An 18,985-nucleotide genomic window follows, 5' to 3' on the forward strand; every position below is an offset into this window, starting at 1 on the left:
AGCAGAGTATTTTCGTAGGCTGTGGCCTGTCAATCAGCCCTATTAGGGAGAGACTCGCCCAAGGACCAGAATGGTCTGGTTGGTCTTGGATGACCCTGGAGGGTCCCCAGCAATCCCGCACCTTTGCAGTGAGGCTTGTTTCCTCAGATCTATGCAGAGTGAGAAAGTGTGATGGGTGCAAAAGTCAGTTTCATCTCAGAACCTAGAACAGCATCAGCCAGTGGAATTTTCTGCAGCCATTCATTGACTTTTATCAGGGAGAAGCACTCTGTATTTTTGCAGACAAGTGTGGTAGCCACCAGCAACAGGTAACTTTTAAGCACTTGAAATGTGACTTGCATGACTGAGAAACTGAACTTTTAATGTAATTCAATTTTTAATTTAAAATTTAATTTTCAAGTTTTTTTATTTATTTGAAAATCAGACTTAAAGAGAAAGAGAGAGACAGAGAGAGACAGAGAGAGAGAGAGAGAGAGAAAGATCAATCGATCAATCTTGCATCTACTGTTCACTCCCCAAATGGGTACTGCAGCCAGGGTTGGGCCCGGCCAGGCTGAAGCCAGGAGCCAGGAGCTTCATCATGGTTTCCCACATAGGTGGCAGGAGCCCAAGCACTTGGATCATCCTAGCTGTTTTCATAGGCCATTAGTAGGAAGCTAGGTCCGAAGTGGAGCAGCCATGAAATAAACTGGTGCCCAAATGAGATACTCGCATCACAGGTGGCTGTTTTACCTACAATGCCACAAATGCTGGCCCCTCAAATTTTAATTTAAACATCTGTATATGACTAGTGATTATTATATTGAAAGCCACAGTTTTAGAGATTTGTGTTCAGAGTATTAAATCAGAAAATTAAATTTCTAGGGGCCAGCATGATGGTACCGTGGGTTAAGCAGCTGTTTGTGAAGCTGGAATCCCATATTGCAGCATCAGTTAAAGTCCTGGCTGCTCCACTTCCCATTTGGCTTCCTGCTGATGCGTCTGGGAAAGCAACAGAAGCCGGCCCACTTGCCTGGGCATGTGAAACCCATGTGGGAATTCTGGGCTCCTGGCTTCCACCTGGCCCAGCCCTGACGGTTGCAGCCATTTAGAGTGAACCAGCAGATAGAAACACACAGTCTTTCCACTCCCCACCTTCGCACTGCCTTTCAAATAAATAAATAAATCTTTAAAAAAAGAAAATTAACTTTCTCTGGTTTTATTAGATAAGAAATGTCATAGAATGTGCGATATTACTGGATCCTGTTTAGAAGAAACCAATCATGAAAAACGTAAAAGGCATTTTTGAGACAGTATTGGAAGTTTGAACATGGATGAATTACTAGGTGGTTTAATGGAATTAGTGTTAATTTTGTTAGGTATGATGCTGGCAATGGGTTTATGTATTATTTGTATGATTATTTTATAGTTTTTATTAAAATACAAGAGTGAAGTTTTCAGATAAAATAATATGATACCCAGGGTTTGCTTTAGTAAAAAACGTACTGGCTGGGGCATGGATGAGTCAGTACTCATAGTTTTTGAGTTGGCTGATGGGCATGTGGGATTTGTTATACTGGTTTTATAGTTTTATTTGTAATGGAAAGTTTTCATAGTGAATGTTACTGAGCTGAGAGAACTCAAAAGTGTTACAGTCCAGCCATCTGTACAAGTTCATTTACTCAGCCATTTAATGGCAGAATTAGGATCTAAATTCTGTTGATTTTCTAAGACGTCATACTGTATCATACATTAGATGCATGGTTCTAAGCCTCATTATTCCATGACGTTTGATGAATTATCTTGCATATTTCTTGTGTGGTAAGGCCGCATGGGGCAGCTGTAGTTTGGGAGGGAAACCTGAGGAGAGATAGCAGTAGCATATTCAAGAGGAGCAGAAGAAACAAAGCCTAACTCCTAAGAAATCTGGAATGGGTACAAGGTGGGACCAGGTGGAGGGCACGATGTGTGTAGAAAAGTTGAGGGTGGTGACTGCTAGTTCTTACTGGGAGAGCTGCATATTTGAAGGACAGTTAGCTGACGTGGCATATAGCCGGACTGACATTCTTCATTGTCAAATACATGGTCTGCTATGCCTGATTTCCTCTGTTTGTTCAATATGAAATAATTATAATAATGTGGAAGTTTTACCTAAAAGGGGATGTTGAGGTCATCTACTAATTCTGTCTATTTCTGCACTTTATGAAATGCATATTGCATTTCCAAAGGATAATTGGTGTAAAATTACTGCCATGTAGATTATAGAATTTTGGTTATGTATGCTGTAAAAAAGGTTGTGAGAAAATGGGTAGACAATAGTTATGATTATTCAAGTAATGAAACTATTTGGTGCAATTGATTATTGGTTAGAGCAGAGAAAAAATTTTTTTTAATTTACAAAGTAACACTTATGAAACAATTTAGGAACTGTGATTATACTTAGGTTTGTAGTCTCAAGACTGTTGTAAAGCAAGAATTTCTTGCATCAGTAAATGAACAGTCACACGGTATCCATTTTACATGTTTGTGGCAAGTGCCCCTATTTTATACTTCATGTCAGAAAATGAGGGAGGGCGTTTCACCCAATCAGCTGTTAGTACTTGTGAATGAACTACAAGGTGGGATTTCTGTTGTACCATTGACCCACTAGGAACTAACTATTTAAAAGCAAAAAAAATAAAAAAAAATAAAAAAGTTACTAAATAGCATTATGTTGACATTGTGAAATTTTTCTAGTTATATTCATTTGCACCTTTCTTGGGTTGTTTGGGTATTTCTTTTTGAGTCCCTTTTCTGATTTTTTTTTAGTCAAAAGTAAAGCAAAGTATTATTTTCTCATTGTGTACTCAGTCAAAAGCAACAGTCTACCAAAGTCACTCTCAAAGTTTCATAACAGATATTTGTGCTTATTAGGTACCATTAAGTCAGGAGTACTGGGTTCCTTTGTTAATTCATTTTATAGGTTCATTCATGTAACAAACTCACTGTGTGTTCCCATGGAGGATAAAGCATAAGTGTGAGATGTAGCCGGCGCCGCGGCTCACTAGGCTAATCCTCCACCTTGCGGCGCCGGCACACGGGGTTCTAGTCCTGGTTGGGGCACCGGATTCTGTCCCGGTTGCTCCTCTTCCAGGCCAGCTCTCTGCTGTGGCCAGGGAGTGCAGTGGAGGATGGCCCAAGTACTTGGGCCCTGCACCCCATGGGAGACCAGGACAAGCACCTGGCTCCTGCCATCAGATCAGCGCAGTGCGCCGGCCGCAGCACACTAGCTGCAGCAGCCATTGGAGGGTGAACCAACAGCAAAAGGAAGACCTTTCTCTCTGTCTCTCTCTCTCTCTCACTGTCCACTCTGCCTGTCAAAAAAAAAGAAAGTGTGAGATGTAGCCCCTACCCTGTTGCTGTTCCTGCGTCAGTTGGGTACACAGGCATGCGAGTGAGTAGCTGGGAATGAGTATGCCAGTTGTTACAAGGGAAGCCTGTGAAAAGGAATGGGCAACATTATAGGGAAAAGGCTTAGGGGATGGAACGAAAACCTTGAGGAATAAATAGGGGTTGACTAGTATTACTATTATATTAATGTTAGTGATTGTGAGAACCACGTTTTAAAAAAATGCATACAAGCCTTTTAACCTCCACTTCGAAGTTATTTCTGCTTTACTTTCCCCATTGTCTGCTTTCCATTTTTCTTTTGTTATCCTGCAGTACTCGATCTTTGTCCTATCTCATTTTATTCTTTGGGTACGACTGATACGTGGCCCATGTTAGATGGCTGACTTGACTTTGAGTTACCGATTTGCATTCTCAAAGTCGACTATATCTTGTAATCACCCCTGTGCTCGACCCGTTACAGCTTCAGGTTTCATTTACATGACCTGGCTGGGGCTCCAGAGTTGTATCCAAGTCTTGACTCCAGTGTCTTCCAGCCAATCTTAGTTTTCAGAGACCCGTATTAGAAAGAAAGGTCTGGGAGAAAGCAGGTGTGAATGGCCTCAGACAAGATTCAGGGGACCGAGAGGGAACATAGTGGGGTTTACAAGGCAAGTGAAGGCTGGACTATAACAGCCGTGATGACCATGAATTTGGGGATTTATTCTTCAGGTCAAAGGGGACCCATAAACGATGTTCAGGAGACTTGTGATACTATCACATCTGTACTGTGGAAAGAACGGTGTCATGACTAGGCTGCCAAGAGGAGATAGTACAGTCAGGGAGATCCACTAAAGCAAGGAGAAGATGAAGTCCCAATGGAGCAAGACAGTAATGGTGGAGAGGAAGAAGTGGATTAGAAAGATTTCAGAAATGGACCAGTGAGATTTGGGAGACACTTGAAAACTGAGAGTGAGGGAAAGAAAAATATTGAAGATGGGGCCAGCATTGCGGTATAGTGGATAAAGCTGCCACCTGCAATGCCGGTTTTGTATGTGGTCACCAGTTCATGTCCCAGGTGCTCTGTTTCCAATCCAGCTCTCTGCTAATGGCCTAGGAAAAGCACAGAAGACGGCCCACGTGTTTTGGTTCCTGTCTCCCATGTGGGAGACCCGGATGAAACTCTTGGCTTTGGCCTGGTTCAACTCTGACAGTTGCAGCCACTTGGGGAGTGAACCAGAGGCTGGAAGACCTCTCTGTGTGTTTCTCTGTCTCCCCTGTTGTCTCTATCTAGAACTCTTTCAAATAAATAAATAAATCTTTTTAAAAAAGAAAAAAATATTGAATGTACTGTCAAGTTCTCTGGTTAGGGTGACTGAACAGGATATATTTTCTCTGCAATTACACTTATAATTAAGGTGAAAAAGTTAATTATACTTGTAATTATTTGTTTACTTAATGGCTGTCTCCTCTATGAAGATGAACTCCTGAGGGCAAAGACTTAGGCTTCCTTGCTTATGTCCCTGTTCCCCAGCCTCTAACATATGTCTGGCTATACTGATATACTCAATTAATAGTTGTTGACCAGGTAACAAGCTTTATTCATTCAATTAATTTTTATTGATGGGGTGAGCATTTAGCTTAGCAGTTATGGTGTTTTTTTGTACCGGGGTTCAATAGCCAGCTCTGACTCCTGGTTCTAGCTTACTGCTCATGTGGACCCTGGTAGGCAACAATGATGGCTCAAGTAGTTGTATCCTTGCAACCCACAACAGAGACCTGGATTGAGTATTCAACTCCTGGCTTTAGCCTTGACCCAGCCCTGGATGTTGTGGGCATTTGAGGAGTGAACTGGTAGATAGGAGTGCTGTCTCTTTCTTTGTTAAAAATATATGTATATTTTTAATCAACTATCAGGCACTGTTCTAGATGAAACTTAATACTTTCAACTAAGACATGAAATACGTGCGGTGAACTAGTTCAGTGAAAAGGTGGTAGATTCTATTTTGGACATACGGAACTGAGATGCCGTGGGTCAGGTGGAGCTTGGACTCTGCCTGAACTTCAGAGGGGTGATTTTGTTATGAGATCCATACTTGTGTCAGTCGCTGCTGATACATAGAGATGGTTGAGATTCATAGGATTCAAGTGAGCTGTGAGAGTGGCTGATGACAGAACTCAGGGAATACAGATACTTAAGAGGTAAATAGAGAAAGACGAGTTAGGTAAGCAACTGAGAAGGGTCTCCAAGGTGCTAGGAGGAAAGTCAGGGAACAGTGTTGTCATCAAAGGGAAGGGAGAACCTGTCTTGGGATGGGCTATTTGGGAATTCTGACCTCCTGGAAGAGTCCTAGGAAGGCCAGGGATGCCTGAAATAGTCTGCTATCCTGTGTTTTGCCTCAAGTTTATGTCTGGAATCTTTAATTGATAGACAAATTAAATTGTGGAGATTTTCTATTACCTTAAGTCCATTAAATTAAAATAAAATTGATTCTTTACTAGTGTGATTCAGTTTATAAAGCCCTTTTAGGATCATTGCCTGACTGAGCTAACTACAAGAGGACACCAAAATTTGGAAAGAACTTTCTACTTTTAGATGAAGTGTATGTCCTAAACTGTTCTCTCTTCAAATTTTTATGGTCCATTGCCCCTTTTACTTGAATAAATTTTGCCTTTCAATTGTGATAACACTCTTAAAGCAATTAAAAGACAAATGAATTTCTAGCCTAAATGATTTTTAATGAGTAAGGGTATTATTATAAATTTGTGCATATACGAGCATGTATGGTAGAATGGGGAAGCTGCTATTCTTTGATTGGTAAGGCTTTTTGAATTGCTATGGATTTTTTAAAACAACCATAAAGATCACGATCTTGCTTTTTTTCTCCTGATTTTCTTTGGAAAAGCAAAATTATTTTAGCAATAGACTAGGTTCCATAGCATTCAACCAGCAAGAGAGAACTTAAAAAACAGACAAAACGGACAAAAACCTTTCTTTGGAAATAGAAACACTTGAAGACTTATGTAGCTACAGGCATCCACTGCATATTGTGTGTGTCTGTGTGTGTACCCATGAAGATCTCTTTGTAGCTCTGAATTTACAAATTGGATGGGCCACTACTCACTTATGAGTGGACAGATTTCTCTGTCAATAAATATGTTTTTTTTAATAAAAAATTATTTATTTATATGGCTGGCGCCGTGGCTCACTAGGCTAATCTTCCACCTGTGGCGCCAGCACCCCTGGTTCTAGTCCCGGTTGGGGCTCCGGATTCTGTCCTGGTTGCCCTTCTTCCAGGCCAGCTCTCTGCTATGGCCCAAGTGCTTGGGCCCTGCACCCCATGGGAGACCAGGAGAAGCACCTGGCTCCTGGCTTCAGATCAGCGTGATGCGCCGGCCGCAGCACACCAGCCGCGGGGGCCATTGGAGGGTGAACCAACGGCAAAAGGAAGACCTTTCTCTCTCTCTCTCTCTCTCTCTCACTCTCACTGTCCACTCTGCCTGTCAAAAAAAGATAAATAATAAAATAAAAAAATTATTTATTTATTTGAAAGGCAAAGTTGCAGAGGCAGAGAGAGATAGAGAGAGGTCTTCTATCTGCTGGTTCACTCCCAGAGTGGCCACAATGGCTGGAGCTGGGCAGATCCGAAGCCAGGAGCCAGGAGCTTCTTCTGTTCTCCCACATGGGTGCAGAGGCCCAAGCACTTGGGTCATCTTCCACTACTTTCCCAGGCGACAGCCGAGAGCTGGATCAGAAATGGAGCAGCCGGGACTCAAACTGACGCCCTTATGGCTCTGCAGGCAGCAGCTTTACCCACTATGCCACAGTGCCAGCCCCAGTAGATCCCTTCTATAATGCACTGTTGTCCCACAAGATGATTAGAAAATTTGGGTTGAAATATTGATTTTGTTTCAAAAATGCCTGACTTGTTGCAGTTATATACAAAATCTTGAGCCTACTGATTCCCTGTTGGTTGTTCTGTGTTGTAGAAGCCTCCTTGGCCCATTTGCAGTCCAGTTGGACAGGGTGATGCTTCTTGGCCCGGTGCCAGTTAAGACCTCCGTAGTGCCGAGTCGCATCAGCCGCTGTTTCTCAGCCTGTGCGACATACATTGAGCAAAGTCACAAAATAGACAGACTGAGAATATATTTAGGACTAGTGAGGCAGGGAAAAACTCTAGGAAAAAAGTTAAGATTTTTTATTTAGGCAAATCTTGGAGCAGGATGGAAGTGACTTGATGAAGGGGAGTCGAGTAATAGCGCTTTCCCTCATTTCTTGATAGAGATTGATTTTGGTAATAGACAGAAGAGGAGATTAAGGAAGAATCCTTGCTTTTACTTTTTCTGTTTGTTTATATTAGCCCCAGTCACTTTCTCTAACAATCTTACAGACTTTGTTGATGTTATACTCTCTTTTCCAGACGTCTTAGTCTTTGTTGGCTGAGCAGAACACGGAGGACTTGGCCTGAAATGACTGTGACTCAGCCAAGATTTGGGCCTGGTGACAGTAAGGTGGTTTAGAGGGAGGTGGCCCGAGTGTGGGTGGGGAGTTCAAGTGTAGATTGAAAGGGTTCGTTATTTCTGGCTGGAAAATTCATACTTGTTACCCTCCATTTATTTGTAAACTGTGCTTGTATATATTAAGTCTTTAAAAGATTAGTTAAATGAATGAAATAATAAAATTACACCCATTAAAATGAGATTCAGAAGCCCTAATGTGGAGTCAGGAGTTTAGATTAGAGCATTTTAGTCTTTGTTCTTGAAGAGATCGTGCCACCGGTTCTTGTAGAGTTATTTCCTGAGCTGTGTGCGAGAGGCACTGTAGCTGGGCGGGGAGGGGACTTGCAGGACTCCAGAGGTGCTCGTGGATGGCTTCTGTCCTGCCCATAGGAGCCACCAGGAAGGTGGCACAGGACATCAGTGCCCTCTTCACTCATGCTCTAATTTGGCTACTCACAGCTAAACGTAGATTCATGGGTCGTTTACTTAGCTGTGAAGTAATAAGCTTCTTCAGGATGCTACACGTTTTCCTTCACCTAGGAAGACTACTTTTCACGATGAGAAGGTGGAGATAGAGACTGGGGGGGGGGGGGGGTGCGGTCTAGGCCAAGTCTAAACCACTATTGAAAGGGAACAGAGGAATGAGAAATTGGCTGTCTACTGTCTGCTGATCCTGTTCTCTGTAGAGTCCATGGATTTGTTTGAGTCTAACCAGCAGCTAAAAATATGTTGGCAGGCTTGCAGAAAGTGGTACCAATAACATTACTGTTTAAATTTTAGAAGTTATTTTGGTGAGAGCAGAATTTGAAGCCATATAATAAAGACTGAAAGGAGAGTATGATGGAAGATTTAATACTCTGTAATTTTATTATTTATTTATTTTTTCTTATTGGAGCCAATCCTGTTTTATCTTGATCTGATACACTTGATGTGAGAACAATCGTTACTAACTAAGCTAATTAAGAAAATTGCTTTTTGGGGTTTAATTTTTACATATCCTTTACTTCAAGTGTACTTGTCTGGACTGTGCAGGAAGAGTGTTTAGCCTCAGTCATAATCCTGGGTTGGAGGTGCATAAAAATAAAGCAGTTGTGCTAAGCTATCATTTAAAAATACCAGTCACAATATACCCAGAAAAACTCAACAACTGAAAAAAATGAAGCTGAACTGGGCACTGTGCCCAGAGATGCCAGCAAATATAGCTTACTTTAGACAACAATTTCTTTTAAAAGGAAAATAGTAATGAGTATATAAAATGTATGCATAGAATTTAAGAATTTTATTTGCTTGGGGTAGCCTCTTCTTTTGGCTTGAAGATGATTCTTATATATTTTTTATAATGCAAAGTTCCAACCAAGATATGCCATTACTCCATGCTACTCTCTTGTAAAGCCATTAAAAAGAAAGCCAGGATGACCCCACTTGCCCGTAGGTATAGCTTCGTGGTGTCTTCACTCAGATAGTACTGATACTGCCTTCTTTTCCTGCCATTGTTGCCTCTTTTCAAAACCTTACATTTTATACAGTGCAAGTTATTTTAGCTTCAGTGTCTTGACTTACTAAATAATTCTCCCTCTACTCTGAGAATATAATGTTACTTTTCCTAATTTGGAATCTATGAAGCTTAGGGATGAAGCAGTAAGGCAATGACATTGTTGGAACAAGTCCCCAAATTATTTATTTAGTCATCAGATACCTGCTGAACATGTGTGTGCTTTAGGCGGTGTGTGGTAGGTACTGGGTTACGAAGACTGTAAGTCCCGATTTCTTTGTTTAAGCCAACAGTGTAGTGGATGGACTCATAAACAATGAAAATGCAATAAAATAATTGCTGTCAGTAAGACACGAGGGAGACACGGTGTGTATATTTGCCCAAAGGTATCTGGAAGATTTCCTAGTGGAGACAGGATTTGAGCTGGACAGGGAGGATGAGCAGGAATCTTTAGGTGGAGACTCCTTGACTGGGGGTTGTATGGGTAGAGGCACAGGAGTCCTGACAGATCAGGGGAGCTAGCTACAAGTTTGTGCAGAGGAGGAACAAAGTCTGCTAATGGGACTGGTGGCCATTAGGGTTGCTCAGATGGGTAGTGTGGCATATGCCAGTTTAGAGCCCCAAATTCCATACTTGGAAAGGGGACGTGGTTCTAACCCTTATGGTTGCCATGAGCAGGTGTGTGTTAGGAAGAACCCTGTGAAGGCTACCATGAAAGTGGCTGAGATGTGAGTTAGGACATCAGTAAGGAGACTGGTGTAGTATTCCAGGCAAGAGTTAATAAGGACTGAGCTAGGGAGTGGCCATGAGTATAGAAAAAGAAGACAGATGATGGTAACACTTACGAGGTCGAGTCATTTAATCTGGTGACTAATCTAGGGTAAGGGGGAAAGGGATATGTTTGGGATGACTATTAGACATGTGGCTATTATGTATGTGCCATTGCCAAAATTGAGGGTTGAGGAGGACAAGTGGCTTTGTTTGGCTTGGTCAGGCAGATGGGTCTGGCACTCAAGAAAAGCCTGGGTTGAGGTTAGAGATTTCAGATCCTTTGACAAAGAGGTCATCTTTGGGCCAGGGAGTGAGTGAGATGGCACTGAGGTGGAGGAAGAGCCAGGACCATGGGAACCAATGCCATTGGTAGTCAGAGCTGCAGGGACAGTCAGAAGACCTGCTCAGAGGTAGCTGTCAGGGTCGTGGGAGGGAGCAGCACCCTCACAGAAAGTCAGCACCATAGGTGTGAAGGAGACCCAGCGCAGGGTGGAAGCAGAGAAGGTTATCAGAATCATGTGGGCATAAACGCCGCTGCACAGGGTCATGGGAGCAAGGGAGAGGCGGTGAGATCATCAGCCCTCGGGGTAGATGCCAGGGTCATGGGTGGACAAGGTCACCTGAAGAGTGTGTCAGGGAGGGGAAGCAAGGCCTGATCCCCTGATCCCTGTGGAACCCTACACTTGCACATACTGTTGGTGGAGGCAGAATGCCAGGGGATAGCAGTGGGAACAAGGCAGAAGTGACGGCACCGAGAGCCAGGCAGCAGGAAGCTTCCCGTGCAGGGGGCAGGTGGACAGTGTGAGCATGTCCTACCCCAGAGGTCAAAGTGAGAGCCCTGTCTGTCTGTGGGCCGAGGGTGGAAGCCAGATTGCTCTGTGCAGTGAGCAGGGGTGAGGGGGCGCAGGCGTGGAAGGAGGCTTGTGAAGAAAGAAGTCTTGGGTCAGCAGTGTTTGTGTATTTGTGGACTTTAACGATGGGGCACACTTGAGTGCATTTCTCACATGATGTGAGGAAGAGGCCTTGGAGACGCTGCAGGCTCAAGGTACAGCAGGGGCCTGTTCTCACTGTCCCCCACCTCTCCTTCTGCCGCACGGGGCTGATTCCTGACAGATTTTGGTGGGAGAAGAGGGATGTCCAAAGCAGCAACTGATAAAAATTCAGCTCCGCCCTTTTTAAATTTCCCTTTAAACAGTGTTTTCTTTCCACGTTTCTCCCCCCCAAAAAGAGAAGCATTTTCCTCAGTTACAGAATCCGTGTATTGCTGTGGTGGACGTAAAGGTGGAGTGAGATTGAGGTTTGGGGACTGGCGGGACTGCAGCACTGCTGTTGTCATCGCGCCGTCCTAGTCCACTCGTGGGAGGAGGGGAACCCACTCTACCTGCTGCAGGGTGTTGAAACCGTGCGGCTTGTTCAGAACTTGTCTGCACGGGACAGTTTCCTTTCTGTTTATGCATCCAATCAGCTCTCTTATCAGTATGGGCCTATGGGTATTTCATTCACACTTTGGGTTAAAATCTAGTGCTATGTTGTTTGTTGCTCAGATTGTTCCGGTTTTGACTATGGGTAGCTCTTTCGGTTGGCTCCTGTGTCCCTATGATGTGCCTGTGACACCGTGGCATATTTTTCCTTTTTCTTCTCTTTGCTTCTTCTCTGCTCCTATCCCCATTCTCTTCTTTTATTTCATTCTTTTTTTAAAAAAAAAAAAACACTCTTAATTTCTGGCACTATAAGATATTCTAGGCTGAGTTTGTGTATTTTCCATTCCAGTCCTAAACTCAGCCATTTCTCTAAGGAATCCTGCTTTGTTTTATTGGGTGGTATTGTGCACCAAGTTCTGGGTGCTGGCTGTGCTCACTGCGGCTGGGGTGTCTCGGCTAACAGAGCAAGGAGACGTCCACGTGTATAGTAACCCGGGTATCTACATGTATCTATAAATACTTCTATGTGTGACCGTGTCTGTGTGTATTAAACTAACCATGAGCTCTCACTGATGCCTCCACATTTAGTACAGGGCCTCTACCTCTCCTTGCTTACCTAGCCACTCCCATTCCAGCAGTGAGAAACACGTGCCTGCCATCTGCCCGGCATTTGTTTAATCGAATGGTGGCGTCCAGATCGGTAACCTGCACCCACAGGTAACACCGTCATCAGCCAGAGTATAGTGTTATGTGCTCTGTGTTTTACCTTGAGTCCTGCAGACTTGACTCATTTCAACAACTACTCTTTTGTAACACTCTGCATTCCATCCTGTCCAATGCTTTTTAAGTGATTTTATGTGTGATAGACCTGAGCTATTTAGCGTGTATCATCTCAGGAGTTGTGGCTTTTATATATACCATCACAGTGTATAAAACTGCTGTCACAGTGAAGAGACTGAATGTATCTTACCCCTAAAGATTCCCTGGATCTGGTTGTGATCCACCTCCCGGCACCAGGCAAAAGCTGTTGTGTGCTTTGTTACTCTAGGCTGAGGTTTGGTATGATTGACATCCAGTGGTTTCTGTGCAAGAAACTTGGGCTCTACGATGGTGGTATTGCAGGTTGGGTGCCTTTAAGAGGTGGGGGCTGGGAGAAGGTAATTGGATCATGGGGTCTTCACCCTCACGTGTGGATCAGTGCTGTCTGGTCGGAGAAGGTCAGTTCTGGTAGGAGTGCATTGATTCCCAAAGGAGTGAGTTGTTACACAAAGAGAGAACTTGCCCCACTCTGGTCTCTTGTTCTTGTTACCACATGACCCCTTCTGCCATGAGGCCATCACCACGGCTAAGCAGATGCTGGGGACGCACCCTTGAATCTCCAGAAGAGTGAGCTGAATAAATCTCTTCTTTTTAAATACCCGGGGTCAGGCGTGTTGCTAATAGCAACACCCAGTGACGCAGATAATAATAAAATAGGTCTTCCTTCGGGTCTGTCTTCTTTCACTCAGCGTAATCACTCAGAGATTCATCCATGTTATGGTGTGTATCAGCAGTCCTCTTGCATGTGTTCATTGCTCAGTACACTTGCTTTTCATTTTTTGATGAACATTTGGGTCGTTCTCTGTTTTGGTCTGTTGTGAATAAAACTGCGCTGGGTGTTGGTGCGGAGACCTTGTGTGGGCAGATGTCTTCCTGCTCTGGGATCGTAGTGGAACAGTTGAGTCCTGCGGGAGGCACACGTTTCACTTTTATTAAAAACTGCTAGTTTTCCAAAATGGCTGCAGCATTTTATATTCCTGCCAGCAGTGGATTAGGGGTACGAAGCGCCATATTTTTGCCAACATTTATTATTTTCAGTGTTTTTAATTTTATTCAAATAGTGCCACATTGTGTTGTTCATCTTTTCATGTGCTTGTTAGCCATTTGTGTCTTCTTTTGTAAAATATATTGTCCAAATTTTTAACACGGTTAAAAATGAGATTGCTTGACTTTTTATTTAGTTGTAAGAATTCTTTTTCTTAAAACATTTTATTTATTTGAAAGGCAGAGTTGTGGGGGTGGGGTGGGGTGGGGTGTGGAGACAGAGAGATGGAGATTTTCCATCTGCTAGTTCACTCCTAAAATGTCTACCTTGGCTGAGGCTAGGCCAGGCTGAAGCCAGGAGCCAGGAGCTCCATCTGGGTCTACCACATGGGTGTCGTGGGCCCAAATACTTGGGCCATCATCTGCTACTTTCCCAGGAGCATTATTAGAGAGCTGGATCAGAAGTGGAACAGCTGGGACTTGAACTGGCACTCAAATATGGGATGCTGGCATTGTAGATGGTAGCCTAACCCGCTGTGCCACAGCACCAACCCCAAGAATTCTTACATATATTCTGGACATGAGTCCATTGTATTGTGAATTTTTTCCCATTACATGGCTTGCCTTTCATTTTCCTAACTTTGTCTTTCTAGGAATAGAAGATTCACTTTTGACAAAATCCACTCTCAGGATTTATTTCTTTTATGGTTCAGGCTGTTTGTACCCTGAGCAGTCTTTGCTTACTATGAAGTCAGAAAGTTTTTCTCGGCCGGCGCTGTGGCTCACTAGGCTATCCTCCGCCTTGCGGCGCCGGCGCACCAGGTTCTAGTCCCGGTCGGGGCACTGGATTTTGTCCCCGTTGCCCCTCTTCCAGTCCAGCTCTCTGCTGTGGCCCGGGAGGGCAGTGGAGGATGGCCCAAGTGCTTGGGCCCCCTGCACCCGCATGGGAGACCAGGAGAAGCACCTGGCTCCTGGCTTCGGATCAGCGCGGTGCGCTGGCGCAGCGACCATTGGAGGGTGAACCATCTCTCTCTCTCTCTCTCTCTCACTGTCCACTCTGCCTGTCAAAAAAAAAAAAAAAGAAAGAAAGTTTTTTTCTATGTTTTAGTCTTTGAATTTTGTACTTTAAACCTTTGTGTTAGATTTATGGCCACTTTGTTAAGTTTTGCATATAATTAAAAGTAAACTAGATTGTTCATTCCTTTTTCTCCCCATTCCCTTGCTGGGATTTTGTTTGAGATTGTGTTGAATCTCAAAGTCAATTTTCAAAGCGTCAACTGTATATGCAGTAATGCAGAGTTTTTAAGTCACTTGTGAAAAATTTTTCTTCAGTATTTTATGGGCTTTAGTGCTATTTTAAATGAGATTTTTAAAGATACATTTTTTTAAAATGTTCAAGGTCATTAGCAATCAGGGAAATGCAAATCAAAACCACAATGAGGTTTCACCTCACCCCGGTTAGAATGGCTCACATGCAGAAATCTACCAACAACAGATGCTGGCGAGGATGTGGGGAAAAAGGGACACTAACCCACTGTTGGTGGGAATGCAAACTGGTCAAGCCACTATGGAAGTCAGTCTGGAGATTCCTCAGAAACCTGAAGATAACCCTACCGTTCGACCCAGCCATCCCACTCCTTGGAATTTACCCAAAGGAATTTAAATTGGTAAACAAAAAAGAGGTCTGCACCCTAATGTTTATTGCAGCTCAATTCACAATAGCTAAGACCTGGAACCAACCTAAATGCCCATCAACGATAGACTGGATAAAGAAATTATGGGATATGTACTCTTTAGAATACTATACCGCAGTAAGAAACAACGAAATCCAGTCATTTGCAACAAAATGGAGGAATCTGGAACACATCATGCTGAGTGAAATAAGCCAGTCCCAAAGGGACAAATACCATATGTTCTCCCTGATCGGTGACGACTGACTGAACACCAAGAGGGAAACCTGTTGGAGTGAGGTGGACACTATGGGAAACGGTGGCTTGATCAGCATAACCCTGACTGTTAATGAACAACTAAATACATTATCCCTCTTAGTAGTTTTTTTTATCTGTTCTACTTAATATGACTGGTTTAGATCTGAAATTGATGCACAGTTATTCTTAAGTGTTGAAAATTAACTGAAATGTGATCCCTGTTGAACATGGTGGTGGGAATGGGAGAGGGAAGAGATGTATAATTTGGGACATGCTCAGGCTGACTTGCCCCAAGTGGTGGAGTTGGAAGCATACCAGGGGATTCCAATTCAATCCCATCGAGGTGGCATGTACCAATGCCATCTCACTGTTCCAGGTGATCAGTTTCAGTTCACAGTTGGTCATGGTGAAGGGACTGGGAGTCAAAGGGAGCACATAGACAAGTCTAGTACCTGCTAACGCTAACTGATGGAGTAAATAAAGGGGAGAGTGATCCAACATGGGAAGTGAGAATCTCAGCAGACTCATAGAATGGCAGATGTCCTAAATAGCACTCTGGCCTCAGAATCAGCCCTAAAGGCATTCGGAGCTGGCTGAAAAGCTCATGAGAGTATTTCAGGCATGGAAAGCCAAGACACTCTGGCAAAAGATCTCTGCGAGTGAGATCCCAGTGGAAAGAACAGGCCATCAAAGAAGGAGGTACCTTTCTCTGAAGGGAGGAGAGAACCTCCACTTTGACTATGAGCTTGTCTAAACAAGATAAGAATCGGAGAACTCAGAGGGCTTCCATAGCCTTGGAAACTCATGACTGGAGCGTAGGGAGATTACTGATGCCATAGACAGGAGTGTCAATTGGTAAAGTCAACAACAGGAGTCACTGTGCACTTACTCCTCATGTAGGATCCCTATCCTTAATGTGCTGTACATTGAGATTTAATGCTATAACGAGTACTCAAACAATATATTTCACTTTGTGTTTCTATGGGGGTGCAAACTGTTGAAATCCTTACTTAATGCATACTAAACTGATCCTCTGTAAAAAAAAAAAAAAAAAAAAAAAAAAAAAGAAATTATCAATTCCCAACTTGACTCTCACTGGGATTAAACATGACAATAGGTCTGCTCTGATTTCATCATCATTTTAAAAAATCATCTATTATTTTTCACTTTATGTTTCTGTGTGGGAGCAAACTGTTGAAATCCATACTTAATGTATACTAAGCTGATCTTCTGTATATTAAGATAATCGAAAATGAATCTTGATGTGAATGGAAGGGGAGAGGGAGTGGGAAAGGGGAGGGTTGTGGGTGGGAGGGACGGTATGGGGGGAAAGCCATTGTAATCCATAAGTCGTACTTTGGAAATTTATATGCATTAAATAAAAGTTTAAAAAAAAAATATATACATTTTTTTAGTTGTGTGATAAAAATACAATATTGTATATTAACCTTGAATCTTACAACCTTGAGAAAATGAACATTTTAGTTATAGTGATAGCAACTGTTTTATAGATTCCTGTGGATTTCTACTTAAACTGTAAGCAGAGACAGTTTTGCTTCTCCCTTTCCAGTCTTTTCTTTCCTTCCTTCATCTCTGCCTCCCTCTTTTCTTCTTTTATCCCCGTTTCTCTGCTCCCTGCTCCCCCACCTTTCTTCTGCAGTCTCATGGCCTTGAACTTCCAGGATCAGGTAGAGCGAGTGCAGCGAGCGTCGACCTGCCTGCCTGCTCCCTGATCCAGGAGGAAGCGTTCAGGGTTTCTGTTTTCAGTCATAGCTGGGTGTTGAATTTTCAGATGTTTTTCATATGCAACTATGGAAAAGCCCCTACCAGGGCCGGTGCCATGGCTCACTTGGTTAATCCTCTGCCTGCAGCACTGACATCCCATATGGTCGCCAGGTTCTGGTCCCGGTTCCTCCTCTTCCAGTCCAGCTCTCTGCTGTGGCCCAGGAGGGCAGTGGAGAATGGCCCAAGTGCTTGGGCCCTGCACCTGCATGGAAGACCAAGAGGAGGCACCTGGCTCCTGGCTTCGGATCGGTGCAGTGCCGGCCGTAGCAGCCATTTGAGGAGTGAACCAACGGAAGGAAGACCTTTCTTTCTGTGTCTCTCTCTCTTATTGTCTAAAACTCTACCTGTCAAAAAAAAAAAAAAAAAAAAAAAAAGCCCCTATGGCTTTTCTCCTTTGTTCAGGTAATTTGGTAAGTGAAATTGATTGCATTTTGAATGTCCAGCTATCTCTGAATTCTTGTGATAAGCTCTGGTTGGTTACATCTTAATTTTGTGTGTATGCTAGATTCAGTTTGCTGGAGTTTTGTTTTGTTCATGAGCAATATTGATCTACAGATAGAGTTTTCTTATATTTTCTTTGTCTAGTTTTGTTATCATGGTACCGGTTCTATCTTCTTTCAAGGTTCTTGTACAGTCTTGTGCTGCAGACCAACAGCATGGTTTGCTGAATTTGCCATGAGCTTCGGTGCCTCGCACCGTGGAGCTTGTCTTTGTTGCATGCTTCAGTTCCGCCAGCTGGAATCATTTGTTATTCAGCAGGGTAGCATTTCTTAAACAGAGACCTCCTTTATCCTTCCAGTCGGGACCAAGAGAGGGCTTCATCTTTAATCCCCCAAATGTGTGAACACATACCCAGCCATCATCATAGCTTGCTAGGGGACGCACTCACTCATGATGTGACCTACACCAAGGGGCCCCCTCCCCCAGGCACACAGTGCTTGCATGAACAGTTATGGAGTTCCTTTTTCATGATTTTTTAGTCATCACTGCACTGTCTCCTCTATACTCTGTGTTTAGCAGGTGTTTACTAAATGAATAAATATAATAACGGGTCTCAATAATTAGGATTATTGAGTTCCTGAAGTGTATGCACATGAGAGATTGATGTGGAAATTATGTGTGTGTTAATCTAATGGGACCACCTTTTTACAAAATAGGAGCAAGCATTTAGCATGGCATTTAAGATGATCACATTGAAGTATCTGGGTTTGAATCCCAGCTCTGGCTCCCAGCTCCAGGTCACTGCTAATGCAGACCCTGGGAAGCAGCATGTGGTGGCTCAAGTAGTTGGGTCCCTGCGACCCATGTGGGAGACCTGGGCTGAATTCCCAGCTCCTGACCTTGGCTGGCCCAGCACTGGCTATTGCAAACATTCGGGGAGTGAACCTGCAGAAGGGAACTCTGTCTTTTAGTCCTGTTTCTCTGCTTCTCGTAAAAATAAACAAACAGAAACCCGAGATCTTTGTTCATATTCATACTTTAACATTTTCACATTTGGGCTGGGTTTTTATTTTCTGAGGGATTTTTGAGGAATCCGGTTCTAATATTTTAAATACAAGCTGCAAGACTGCTCACTATGATGGACTCTGGGTAAGGAGAAGCTGCTAAGCATCTCAGTAATAAAAAAATACTCAAGTACTTAAAAAGCTACACTTTTTACTTGCCTTCTTCCACCCTCACCAGTCTCCATTTCCTTTTTCTCCAAGTGTGTTAATCTGGCAACCAACTGCTCAGTTATCTGCTCAGTGCCTTTTGTCCAAGGAGGTTACTGTACTTCTACCTCATTATTTTATTTATTCTCAGGATGAACTCAAGAGAGGCAGCAGTCACTGAGAAGCTGCATGTCCACATCCTTGGGCCTTGTTGTGTCCAGAATTAAGAATTTGGGAATTTTAGAGAGAAGATGTAATGTTACAAAAGTAAGTTCTAGGTTATATTAT

At 43.2% G+C, this 18,985-nt stretch overlaps 1 protein-coding gene across 21 annotated transcripts in view; it reads left to right on the forward strand.

Moving 5' to 3' along the window:
* The window catches only part of ATG10 (autophagy related 10), a 272,261-nt gene that overhangs the window by 132,192 nt on the left and 121,084 nt on the right, over window positions 1-18,985 (forward strand). For 5 of the 21 annotated variants that reach the window (XM_070056364.1, XM_070056376.1, XM_070056368.1 and 2 more), the window contains one exon: window positions 7,767-7,857. The exons of 15 other annotated variants lie outside the window; for them this stretch is intronic. In XM_070056364.1, coding sequence (XP_069912465.1) covers window positions 7,767-7,857 — 91 coding nt within the window. Of the gene's footprint in view, window positions 1-7,766; window positions 7,858-18,848; window positions 18,965-18,985 lie in introns of all 21 variants that reach the window. One more of the 21 variants, XM_070056378.1, reaches the window with a different exon arrangement.

This window comes from Oryctolagus cuniculus, chromosome 14 (assembly GCF_964237555.1).
Source record: "Oryctolagus cuniculus chromosome 14, mOryCun1.1, whole genome shotgun sequence".
Classification (NCBI taxonomy): Eukaryota; Metazoa; Chordata; class Mammalia; order Lagomorpha; family Leporidae; genus Oryctolagus; species Oryctolagus cuniculus.